The sequence below is a fragment of the Pongo pygmaeus genome, chromosome 10 (assembly GCF_028885625.2).
Source record: "Pongo pygmaeus isolate AG05252 chromosome 10, NHGRI_mPonPyg2-v2.0_pri, whole genome shotgun sequence".
Lineage (NCBI taxonomy): Eukaryota > Metazoa > Chordata > Mammalia > Primates > Hominidae > Pongo > Pongo pygmaeus.
In genome coordinates, this window is record NC_072383.2 from 63,667,979 (window position 1) to 63,680,606 (window position 12,628).

Genomic DNA, 12,628 nt, shown 5'->3' on the forward strand with positions numbered 1-12,628 from the left:
TTTTAGTAGAGACAGGGTTTCACTGTGTTAGACAGGATGGTCTCGATCTCCTGACCTCGTGATCCACCCACCTCGGCCTCCCAAAGTGCTGGGATTACAGGCGTTAGCCACCGCGCCCGGCCCACAATTATTATTAAATAATGAATTATTAAAGACATAATTTCTAAATTGTGGGTTTGAGCAGTGCAAATGACCTTATATTAAAACACATGAAATGTTTTTCAGCCAAGGTAGAATGCAAAGCTCTGAAGGCCAGATTATGTGTTTATTTTGCTTTGTTTTGTTTTTTGTGTGTGTGTGTGTGTGTGTGTGCGTGTGTGTGTGTGTGTGTGTTTTGAGACAGGGTCTCACTCTGTCACCCAGGCTGAAGTACAGCGGTACCATCATTGCTCACTGTAGTTGTGACCTCTTGGGCTCAAGTGATCCTCTCACCTTAGCCTCTTGAGTAGCTGAGACTATAGGCGCACATCACCATGACTGGCTAATTTTTTTATTTTTTGAAGAGACAGGGTCCCACTATGTTGCCCAGGCTGGTCTCGAACTCCTGGCCTCAAGTGATCCTCCCACCTCAGCCTCCCAGAGTGCTAGGATTACAGGCATGAGCCACTTCACCTAGCCTATGTGTTTACATTGTACTTCACTAAACTTCTATTTACATACACACACGAGTACTATGCATTCTGTTCAATCAATATTAGTTATAATTTTTTTCTGTGACCTTATATAGATTCAATTCCAAAATACCTGATTATTATAAATTTCCATTTAATTACACATGAAATATATTCATGATTAATCAGTTATAATCTGAGTAAATCCTTAAATAATTCTTTTTAATTTGTGAATGTATTAAGGTGTCAACATATCATGATAAAGTGCAATATGAGAACTTAAATCTCCTTGTCACAGATGCATCTTTCTTTCATTAAAAGAATGCCAAAGGTATTTTAGTATATCTAACGCTTTTCTCATCCTGTATGGCATGTTCTTTAAAATAGTAAATTTATTATAGGTTCCTTCGTCGTTGTAATAAATTAATAACTACCAGAAGTCTATCATGAACAGATGAACAGAACACTACCTAGACAAGACTAGTGCAAAAAAAAAAAAAAAAAAGAGGTACTTGAAATGCTACCTGTCTTCTGGGAATATACATAAAATTTACATATAAGCATGTGTATTAGTCCATTCTCACACTGCTATGAAGAAAAACCTGAGATTGGGTATTTAGAAAGGAAAGAGATTTAATTGATTCACAGTTCTGCATGGCTGGGGAGGCCTCAGGAAACTTACAATCATGGCAGAAGGCAAAGAGGAAGCAAGACACCTTCTTCGCAAAGCAGTAGGAAGGAGAAGTATGAGAGCTGAGCAAAGGGGGGAGCCCATTATAAAACCATCAGATCTTGTGAACACTTACTCACTATCATGAGAATAGCATGGGAGAACCACCCCCATGACTCAGTGACCTCCCACCGTGTCCCAACCACCATACGTAGGGATTATGGGATGAGTTTTGGGTGGAGACAGAGCCAAACCATAGCAGCATGTATACCACCAAAATAGAAAAGACACCACCTAGTATGTGATAACATAGTGCTAAGACACCTTGAATTCTAAGATACATCCCAAATTCCAAGATGTTAAAGATGAAAATACAATATATCTTAATAGTTTTCATACATATGTACTATATATCTAAGACAGAAATTTTACATGTGATATTCTCAATCCTAGTCTACTTATTTTTTAAATGATGTTATGGGTTTGCTAAATTAATTTTACCACCCACTAATGGGCTGACCTGATCTAAACACTAATCTACATCATGTGTCACAGATAATTAAAAGCCTTGTTAACATATACAACCAAGGTGCTAATTGCTCAATTCTATAGTGGGTGCAGAAGAAGAAAAGACACAGTTGAATATGGACAGAAACTACCTGGAAAGTTTTCAAATTAGAAAGAAGAATTGAGCCTTGAATATATGGATAAGATATGGTGTGATAAAGAAGAGGCAGTGAACGGTTAAGAAACTTAAACTGGGGGAAAAACCCTCAGATGTAAATGTAAAAAAAAATTACTTTCCTTAAAAATAAAATCTAACCATTTAACATTATTTTAAAAATATATAAGAACACCTTTTTGTATAGTAAAAGTCTCAATAATTTCAAAGATTACAACAAATTTTAATGTTTCACCTACAGAAAGTATACAGAACTCTGAAAAATCAAATACAGCTTCCAAAGAATGAAAATATATAAAATTGATTTAAATAGAACTTGATACAATATTTGTTTTATACCCTTGTTATAAATTCAAAAGGGGTCAAATAGTCTAATAGCAAAATGATAGCAGCCTGAAAACAAGTGGCTGTATATTCTCCCACCCCCAATTTTTCTGTGCTTCTCTTATATTCAAAGATTAATGCAAAAACAAAATTTTGGAATCCCCTCTTTGCTGACGTCCGTACACATTACCAAAAAAAAAAAAAAAAATCCTAGGATATAATGAGGTATACAGCACAAAACCGGCTGGCTGAACTCCTCAGTGACTCCCCTTCATTCACCTTCAGAATTTCTCTCTACTCCTGGCAAAAAGTGAGCAAACAAACACAAACCCAAAAACCTATTTTGTACGTGTATGTGAAATGTGCACACCACAGTGCAAATATGTGATCATAGTTTTTAAATGTGCACGCTTGGCAGTTAGGAAATGTCCCTGTAATCGTTAGGTGAAACTTCAATCCCTTTGATGAAGATACCATCTTTGAGCCAAGCCCTGACAGAAAACCTTTGGTTCCTGTTAGACCCCTCCCTCCCCAGTCAGCTGCTGGGCTCCATCCGGAGGGGTGGAGGCTCCCTCTCTCCATTACAGCTAAGCGTTCCCAGACCCAAGAGAAACCCTGGGTTCCTGCAGAGCACTCAACGTGCAGCAGAGTGTCCCAGCTCTGCAAAGGGCAGCTGGAAATGGATTTAAAATGGCAACGCGGACCAATCAGCGCTGCCGCGCCAAAGCAGACATTTACACGCGCCTCCTCCACAGGCACAGTGGAACCTGGCGGTGCCTAACTCCTGCTTAGGGCTGCAAAGTAGGCGTTTTTATTCCACGGTGGTCTGTATCTTTGAAAAAAATAAATTCTTCCCCAGGTGAAAGTTTTTATTTTGGAATTAGTCCAAAATAATTTGGGGTGTGATGTGTGAAAATCTGAACCTAATTTTTTCAGAGTTTTGTGTTATTCAAGGATGAAAAGAGGTACATTTAAAAATGTACTCCACCTTTTAAAAACGGACTGTGGCCATTATGGTGTTCACATAACTCAGAAACAGCCCAGGCTATAAAATTAGGACTTGGCAGAAAGAGAGTTCTCAGGCAGAAGGTTAAATCGAGGTAAACTGAAGGGAGAGTTGGGCAGTGAGTGCAATTGTGGCGTTAGGAATCTACAAGGTGCCCTTTACCCTGGGAACGTCGGATCCCCGGGGAGGGGGATGAGGCGGGAACTTCGGTTGCCTCTAGTCTTTCCTGGAGAAAAAAGTTCAATGAAGAAGCTGGGGCGCTCTGTGTGTGCACATTGTTTGCACGTGTCTGCGAATGTGCATGTCTATCTGCGTGCCTGTGTGTATGTGTGTGTGTAAATGCGTGTGTTTACCAGCGCATGAATGCCCCCGTGTCCACGTGTATCTGCGTGCATGTGCTTACACGCGTGTTCGTGTGTATCTGCATGCATGTCTCCGTGTATGTGCGCGCTCGCCCGCCCGCAGGCTCTGTGGTGAGGGCATTCCGAGGCGGAGTACGGCTGTCAGGGGCCCTCTCCCACTCCTCTGCAGTCCCTTCCCACTCACAGTGAACCGGTGCGCTGCCTGAGGTGCAGCCTAGACGCTTCCTGCAAAGTGTTGGCTCGGCACGGTAGAGGCGCAGGTAAAGGCCAAGCCCCGAAACGTGGCTCCAGGACAGTCACGTTCCCGCGCCTTCCCAGGACAACTGCCCAGGGGTGACCTCGAGAGGCGGGTGGAGCTAGGCCCACGGCGAGCCAGCCCGGGATCCCCGGCCTGTCCCTTTAACCCCGCCGCCGGGCGGGAGCACGTGAGCGGGGCTCCGGGTGGCACCCGGGCGCCGCCGCCGCCGAGGCAGTTGTATTTCGAACGCTGCCTCTGGCTAGCAGCCAGGCGCCTTGGCTCGGCGGTCCGCCTGGCCTCCCTCCTCCTCATACTTTTCTTCCTGCGCAACCCCCTCCCCTTTATCCGCCCACGATTAGAGGTGGGCACTCCCCCCCACCACCCCCTCCCCAAGCGCAAGCGCGCGCACGCACACACACCACACACACTCACACTCACACACACTCACACACACTCATCCCACTTGAATCTTGGGGCAGAAACTCAGAAAACTTCCAGCCCGGGCAGCGCGCGCTTGGTGCAAGACTCAGGAGCTAGCAGCCCGTCCCCCTCCGTCTCTCCGGTGCCGCCGCCGCCTGCTCCCGCCACCCGAGGAGGCGCGGTGCCACCCACTACTCTGTCCTCTGCCTGTGCTCCGTGCCCGACCCTATCCCGGCGGAATCTCCCTATCCTCCTTTGCTTTCCGACTGCCCAAGGCACTTTCAATCTCAATCTCTTCTCTCTCTCTCTCTCTCTCTGTCTCTCTCTCTCTCTCTCTCGCAGGGTGGGGGGAAGAGGAGGAGGAATTCTTTCCCCGCCTAACATTTCAAGGGACACAATTCACTCCAAGTCTCTTCCCTTTCCAAGCCGCTTCCGAAGTGCTCCCGGTGCCCGCAACTCCTGATCCCAACCCGCGAGAGGAGCCTCTGCGACCTCAAAGCCTCTCTTCCTTCTCCCTCGCTTCCCTCCTCCTCTCGCTACCTCCACCTCCACCGCCACCTCCACCTCCGGCACCCACCCACCGCCGCCGCCGCCGCCGCCACCGGCAGCGCCTCCTCCCCTCCTCCTCCTCCTCCCCTCTTCTCTTTTTGGCAGCCGCTGGACGTCCGGTGTTGATGGTGGCAGCGGCGGCAGCCTAAGCAACAGCAGCCCTTGCAGCCCGCCAGCTCGCGCTCGCCCCGCCGGCGTCCCCAGCCCTATCACCTCATCTCCCGAAAGGTGCTGGGCAGCTCCGGGGCGGTCGAGGCGAAGCGGCTGCAGCGGCGGTAGCGGCGGCGGGAGGCAGGATGAGCGCACGCGGTGAGGGCGCGGGGCAGCCGTCCACTTCAGCCCAGGGACAACCTGCCGCCCCAGCGCCTCAGAAGAGAGGACGCGGCCGCCCCAGGAAGCAGCAGCAAGTCAGTACGCTGGCGCGGTGGGGGCACCAGCCCACCCCGTCCCCACTGCCGGGGCCCAGACACGCGCGGGGCGGCCGGAGTGCGGGAGCCCAGTCGCCGCGGCCGTCTCACACTGCCCGCCGGCCGGCTGGGGGGAGCGGCGCAGACCCCACGAGTGCGCCGCGCGGCCCCGGGGCACCAGCAACCCTCCGGGCGGGGAGGTGGGGAGCCGCGGCGGGCGGCCTGGGGAAGGCGGGAGGTGGGGTCGGGCGAAGCGCGTCCTCGGACTTTCGCTATTGTGCACGGCCCCGAGTGGCGCGGTGTCGCCCGGTGACTGGAAGCGACCGGGATCCGACAAACCCGAGCTCGCAGGCGCTTTCCGAGCTGCTTTTGCAACTGCCCGGGAGGAAGGAGGTGCCGGGGACCCGGGCGCTTCGGCCGATTTGGGCTGAAGGGGCTAGAGTCCTGGGGGCCGGAGGCTCTTTCTCCCGCCTCCAGGGGCTGCTGGCGGGTCGGGGGCTGGCGCGCCGCAGCCGCCCCCTTGGCGCCCTCCTCCAAGCTCTTGGTGGCCCAAGACTCGCGCCCTCCCGACAAAGAACGCGTGGAGACCCGGCTGCCTGGTCCTCTTTGGGCTCTTTAAATATGCGGCAGCCGCCGGAGGGAGCCCGGGGCAGGGGCTACGGGAAGCCTGGTTCCCCGCGGGACGGGGTTAACTCGCCCAGCTAAGGGCGCGTTGAAAGGAGTGTCCAAGAGAGTGCAGGGTAGCCAGGGTCGCTTTCTCGTCAGGGGCCCGGTCCCCCTTTTGCCCCTGGATCTCGCGCCTCAGAGCTGCAGCCATTAAATGCTCTTCTCCAAGGCCAGTGGCCGGGGGTTGAGTAGGGGACGATCGAGGGGCGCCCGGGACCCTGCGGAGTGGAGGGTTTTGTCTGCGGATGCAACCAATTAAGCGTGCAGCCGGCGCTTGCAGAGCTGCGCTCAACGCGCAGGGCTGGGGGTTTTGTTCGCCGTAATTTCCAAGCCGCGGCGGGCAGGGTTGGAGCGGGATATGTCTATTGAGAACATTTAAACTCCACTTTCTCGGGCTTTAAAACTTCCTCGCTCCTTAGTCTTAAATCGCTTCCTTCATGGCAAACACGCCGATTAGAAAATAGTCCTAGAGTCCAAAAGTTGTCCGAGAGCAAGGTGGGGAAACTGAACAATGTTTGCTTGCCAGTGCATTTCAGAAAAATTGAGAGTTGTACCTTTTTGAAATCATCAAAGGAAACAAGCCGATCTAGAGGCCCCTGAGTTTTCCCGCTCTGCCCAAGCGACACTTTACACCGAATTTGAATCCTGTTTTACACCTCCCAGGAAGTCTCTGCCCTCCCCCACTTTTTTCCCACCCGCCACCCAGCTCTAACTCACTAATTACCCCCCCTCCAAAAAAATAAAATCCAAAAGGAATTACAATGGGGTCTGGAGGTGATTGGATACTTTACCTTTGAGTTAAGGCAGAATTCACAAAGAAAGAAAAATGTGTCTCCGATGTGTTTGCTCTCGATGTGCCCACTGGTGCTAGTGGTCCCACAGAAGCTTGCAGGGAACCTTCCCGAATTCTCTAAATGGGATGCGAATTTTCATTGAGGACGTTCATAGGTTTTAAGTTAATTAGCCTCACTTAATCACCGAATCTGAATGAAATGTGAATAGATGATTCACTGGATAAATATTTGGGATCTGGAATATTAATCATCGCATTCTCTTAACCACTTGAGTATTTACTACTTGGCATAGGAGCCATTTAAAGTTTTGCTAAACCTAGTGATTGCTTCCATTTCTCATTCCCAGACACTCCATTCCTCCTCGCTTTTACCCCCTTTTAGTTTTCTCCACTCCACCCCCATAAGAGTTTTCTCAAAAGAAAGTTTTGAAGAAAATATGTTTATTTTTATCAAAAGATATTTAAATTTAGACTGGAGGCCATGCCTGCATCTCCAAAAGGAAGTGGAGAATTGAAGCAATTAACTAGATAATTCAAGCAAAACCTCCCACCATAGATTTACTATAATTATTTGGAAATTTTAGGGGGAATGGAGTTATTTTGAACTGAAGAACTTGAATAATTGCTCCAGTATTTCACTCAGAATGTGTCAGTTGAATCATAATCCACCTAGAAGGCAGGTATACAAAGATGATTAAAAGCCACCTTTTCAATATGGAAGATTGTTGAAATATCTGTGATGGTAGCTTCGTATTTCTGTTGTTTGAAATGCTAGTATAATGGAGAGTGGTGTTCGTTTAAAATGCTTATTATTCCTATGAGTTGCCAAATGCATAGCCCTGTAAACTTTACACCTTAAAAGTATATGACTTTCTTTCTAGAACATGCCTCTTCAGTCTTTGTTACCATTTTAGGTTTGAAGTAGAATCTAGTTTTCATATACAAAACAGAGTTTCCTCTTTGAACCCTTGCATTAAAAGTATAGTTATTTCCCCTTTCTGTAAACTCTGTACCATCATCATCCATTTATGCTTGAACTGAACGTCTTCCAACAGCTCTTTTGAGCAGCACATGCAGAAAATATAGCTAAAGAGTCAGGGTCAATTTCTTTCAGACATTCTTGCCACAACAGCATTTTTTTTCCCTCACAATTAGGAACCAACCGGTGAGCCCTCTCCTAAGAGACCCAGGGGAAGACCTAAAGGCAGCAAAAACAAGAGTCCCTCTAAAGCAGCTCAAAAGGTGAGATTTCTCAAGTCAAGCTCTCCTAACTTCATCAATGACTGACTACAGGAGCCTGCCTGTAACTTTCCCATTCTAACTCCGCAGCTAGGAATTTGTTCCAACTGGGTAACGCAAGACTCATTTCTTACATTTAACATTAGTTAGATATGAGTTAACCTTTTTTCTAAGCAGATGCTCAGCATAAAAAGTTTATGAAGATACTTAACAGTGTTGTTTTTAAACAAACAGCCACCAAATAATTTGAACCTTAAAACGGGTAGAAGTGAGGAAGGAAGGAGTGGTGGGGGGGCGGGATGGAAAATGACACAATTAATATTTGCACCAGTTGTAAATAGTTAAAAACAAATCAAAACTATAGATTTTGCCTGGTGGTAAAGTTTTTGCAATTTCCTCTGAAAAATGATAGAGATTGATTTACTTTGTGCTTATTACATGGCTACTGCAAACCAAATCCCCCTATTAAAGTACTTTGCCAAATAGATGATAATTAGAAGTAAATCTAGTTGTAGCATAGTGGAAAAATTTCATGAATTTTACAGCTTTAATTTTGATAATAAAGTATACTGTTTGTTTTACAATAAACCTGCAGTATAGTATATCATAATCTCAAAATGCCTTTTCATCAAGTGACGTAGAAATGTCTGAATTGGACAATGAGACTTTTTAAAACAAATATCTCTTTTTGGGCAGAATAGAACCCAGTTAAGTGTAATATTCAGTGTTTTTCTTAATAAATTTAAACTTGCAGTTTAAGATAACTTCAGGTTGGCTGTGTTTAAGCTAGCAAAGAGGAACTATGTCAGGGTTAATGCATGTATAGAGAAGTACCAGTCACTTTTTTGACTTTATAAATAAATTGGAAAAAAAAGTTTCTGCGTCTTATTTGTAGGTTTGTGTAGTAATTGAGAACAAAGTTTCAAAAGTCAGAACTAAATTTGGATATACCTTTTCACCGGTTTTGGGTACTCCATGTACAGTATTTGTTAGAAAGGACTATATGCTCATCGTTTGGGGATTAATGTTTTGTGTGGTTTTCTTTGTGACTGTGGGTACTAACTGTAATATATGTAAACTGCCATAGCAACTAATGGTACATATAAAGTTATTTAAGAAGTTACTATGAGTTCTTGTCTGTTTTAACAGTTTTGAACAGAGTTGAGGAGCATATTTTTAATATATTTAAATTTAATTGCTTCTTAGAGTTTAGATTTGTGTTTCTTATTTAATCAATAAACTTTAAAATAGCTCTAACCTTGTTATTTAAAAACGGCAATATATAATCTGGTATTTTTAATATGAGTACTTTATATTTGTTTCATTTTATCTCATTTATAAATTAACTAAAAAGGACTGATTTTACCAAGGAGTTTTTCTATGTTGTGTAAGTGTGGAGTTTACCTAATTTACTTTTATTCTAAGGAGATGCACAAATGAATATCTTGTTAGCTAACACGCATTTAAGCTGTGGTGTAATTCCTCTGAAAAACACATCATGATAATATCTCCTAGGAAGAAATCTTTAAATTTCACCATAAATAAGTAATTTGAAATTTCATACTAAAAAGGAAAATGAATTGTCTCCCATATTTTACTGTATTTCATGTTTTTTGGATGAATAGATAGAAACGCTCCCATTGCCTCCTCTTCATTTTAAAAAGCTTACCACTGACTAACAAAATTTGTATTGAGAAAAGGGAAGCTGAAACTAGTGCCTAGTTTACCACCTAAAGTAAAATTTTTAAAGTTGATCTATTCCTAAGTAAGGGTTGATTTATTTTTAGTGACTCTAGTGACAGGCGTTTGTAAATGACCCCCCTAAGCCACTCATCTTTCTGAAAATTCTTCATGTGTATGCATACATTATTCCAATTTCCAAAACAGAAGTAGGCTTTCTTTTTTCTAAAGATTCCTTCTCCAGAATCTTTCATTCTTTCAGACACAATTATTTCCTACAATGGTGTTATAAAAATCCCTCTTGTAATAAAAATGAATAAATACATTTGCCCATAACATGACTTATTTTTCTTCAGTTTTATAAATTACGCTTCATCTGGAGAAGAGAATACCTTGCAAAATAATGAATGACATTGATGAATCGTTCATGGCATGTATAAACTTAAGGTATTTTCACTTTCAAATCAGAATTTGTTAAGTATGTTATTATTCTATATAAACATGATTTTCAAACATATTTGTTTATTAAGCATATATTGTGTTCTAACAAAACATATATGTTCGTCAGGATTTTGCAATGCAAATCTTTTTAGAAAAAGTTATATTGTTCATAACATGTAAGATAAACATACCCTGTGAGACTGACCAGAATAGATATGAGAAGTCTTCTATGAGTAACAAAGTGAGTGTTTTCCTGTAAACTGAGACCCATCACAATGCAAAATACATTGCAAAGACTGGTAAGTATATGAGAAGAAAGAAGCCTAAAATTAGAGGAGCTGCAATGCACACTGAAATCCTGATGGTTATATACTTAAAATTTCTTGCTGCTTGGAGTTTCTTGACTTACAAAGTTTATATTTGGGTTCAGTAACTGGCCTTGGGACATTTGAAAACAAAGCTGTTGATTAGAAAATTAACAGTGTGAAACTGGACAATGCATGCAGAATGCTGCAAGACCAAGTGAATGACTACTAAATTAGCCATCACTTTAATTTCAAACCGTATTCAGTAGAAAATTGATTTATATAATATGTAAAACAAAGACATTTATAAAAACACAATTCCCTATGCTTGGAACTTTTGGAAGAGAAGATAATTATTCTTCAGTCTACTTAATATTCCATTAAAACTAATTACTATGCATGACCATTGTGTGATGATTCTAGTCATTCCTCAGAACTCCAATCTGAGTGCTCAAAATTTGTCCCTGAATCAGTTTCATATAGTTACCTGAATAAAAGAAATCAGAAGTTAAAGTTTTCCTGAATAATTCATTTGTCCATGTGTGTATATGTCTGTGTGGGCATATCTTTACCCTTTTATTTATTTTTTAGTCTGAGGTACACCTATGACCAGTTATGTCTTAACTTCCTTTTTTGTTTTGTTTTGCTTTGCTTTCCTTTCCTGGTTGTGCTGGATGGAAATCTTTGCATTTTTACAGTTCCCAGATGGTTAGAGAGAAAGAAGTTATAATCTCCTTTAGTTTAGGGTTTTGTTGTACTTTTTTAATCATGACAGAATACTGGAGGGGTTGTCACTAATTCTTCAGTGTTGAAGGTCTCAAGTCAAATTCATCTTTAAGTTTTAAGCCAATTCTCATTCACATATTTTAGGAAGTTTTTTTTCTGAGGTTGAATTAAGTTTTATTGGAAGGAAAATGAAAATTAAAAAAAAAGATCTCAGGTGTGAGATAACCCTATTTCATCATGTCATGTATTTGCTTCACCACCCTTTTGGCTTTAGGTGTAATGGACAGATCTAGGGAGCAAAGTGCAGAATGAAAATATCTAGATAAAGTAGTTATAGTTAAAATAATGTGTTCAGAGTAAATGTTTAATCTCTGTGTTCAATTTGCTATAAAAAGAAGGCCTGAATTAATTAGATACTGTAAAGACTACTTCATGCTCCTTCTAATCATTTGCATTCCTAGAAATGTGGTTTGCTTTTCATAATCATTACCCACACCAATCACAGATATTTTAAGAAGAGAGAAGATAGTTTTAGTCACCATTTCAGAAAAATCATTCAGCATAAATGCTGAGTGAAGACAGAATTTTCTTCAGAATATAGTAGGCCTAATTAAAAGGAGAAACCAAAGACATTATTATAGGTGAGTTAAGGAAAGGTAACTTTGGAAGTTATCATATAATTCTGGCCTATGGTTTCTAAATTAAACTACTATGATTTAGTTTAATTCCTCTGTGTTTCAATGGGCAGGTAAGTTTTATTGTGAGATTCAGGGCCCTATCTGAGGGTACAAATGAATTCAGCAGGTGAAATTAAGTAAAGCCCAACTGTTGTTCCATTATCTTGATATTTAGGCTGACTTACCTAAACAATTGACTCATTTTTTTCTTTCACTTTGCCAGGGAAGACAAAGCCTTACTTAATGCACCAGCACATTCTATCTGGCAATGCTTTTAATTATCACAGATTATGATCCAAATATGGGAGATTGAAATACATTTGAATTATCTTATGAAGTAATTTTATTTCAAGGGACCTATAGTTCTACTTCTCTGGAAGCTCTCATCCTTCTGAACTCTTCTGAACTTGAAGTCTCCTCATTTCTCTGGCTGACCTACATTCCTGGCTCATTTTTATCTCAAGTTCTCAACAGATCATTTTGCTAAGGAGATAGAATATACCAGATTGGTATTCTATTGCATTTCAGTTCTTTCTCAAGAATAGATGGGTGCTGAAGAGGATTTTATGTCAGTTAAATCATTCAAACATGTCTTGTCTTGTTAGTTGACTTTCTGCAGTTTACAGAGCAGAAGGCACAAAGTGGAAACTGAATTAATTTCACTGATTCTGAAGGTTTTAGTTATGAATCTTTGTTCTGCCAACCAAGAGAAAAGGGGAAATAGAGAACTGTTATCTGTTAGGGCATCGCATTATTTCATATTGTTTTAATACACTGAGCAATTTTGAATGGCATATTCTATTTAAATTAGAGAAGAGTAGTGCAGGCATTC

General features: G+C 42.6%; 1 protein-coding gene and 1 long non-coding RNA gene across 5 annotated transcripts in view; one reads left to right on the forward strand and one right to left on the reverse strand.

The window, feature by feature from the left end:
• The first annotated feature begins 1,225 nt into the window (after window positions 1-1,225).
• Window positions 1,226-12,628, forward strand: part of HMGA2 (high mobility group AT-hook 2) — a 144,150-nt gene continuing 132,747 nt past the window's right edge. For 3 of the 4 annotated variants that reach the window (XM_063646471.1, XM_063646470.1, XM_054445178.2), the window contains exons 1-2: window positions 5,138-5,269; window positions 7,884-7,970. In XM_063646471.1, the coding sequence (XP_063502541.1) occupies window positions 5,159-5,269; window positions 7,884-7,970 (198 nt within the window). In that variant the 5' untranslated portion in view covers window positions 5,138-5,158. Of the gene's footprint in view, window positions 5,270-7,883; window positions 7,971-12,628 lie in introns of all 4 variants that reach the window. The other variant, XM_054445175.2, reaches the window with a different exon arrangement.
• LOC134737593 (uncharacterized) lies at window positions 5,212-6,991 on the reverse strand. Its single transcript, XR_010122622.1, has 2 exons — window positions 6,727-6,991; window positions 5,212-6,153 (listed from the first exon to the last, which is right to left on the reverse strand). It is a non-coding gene; the product is annotated as an uncharacterized LOC134737593 (long non-coding RNA).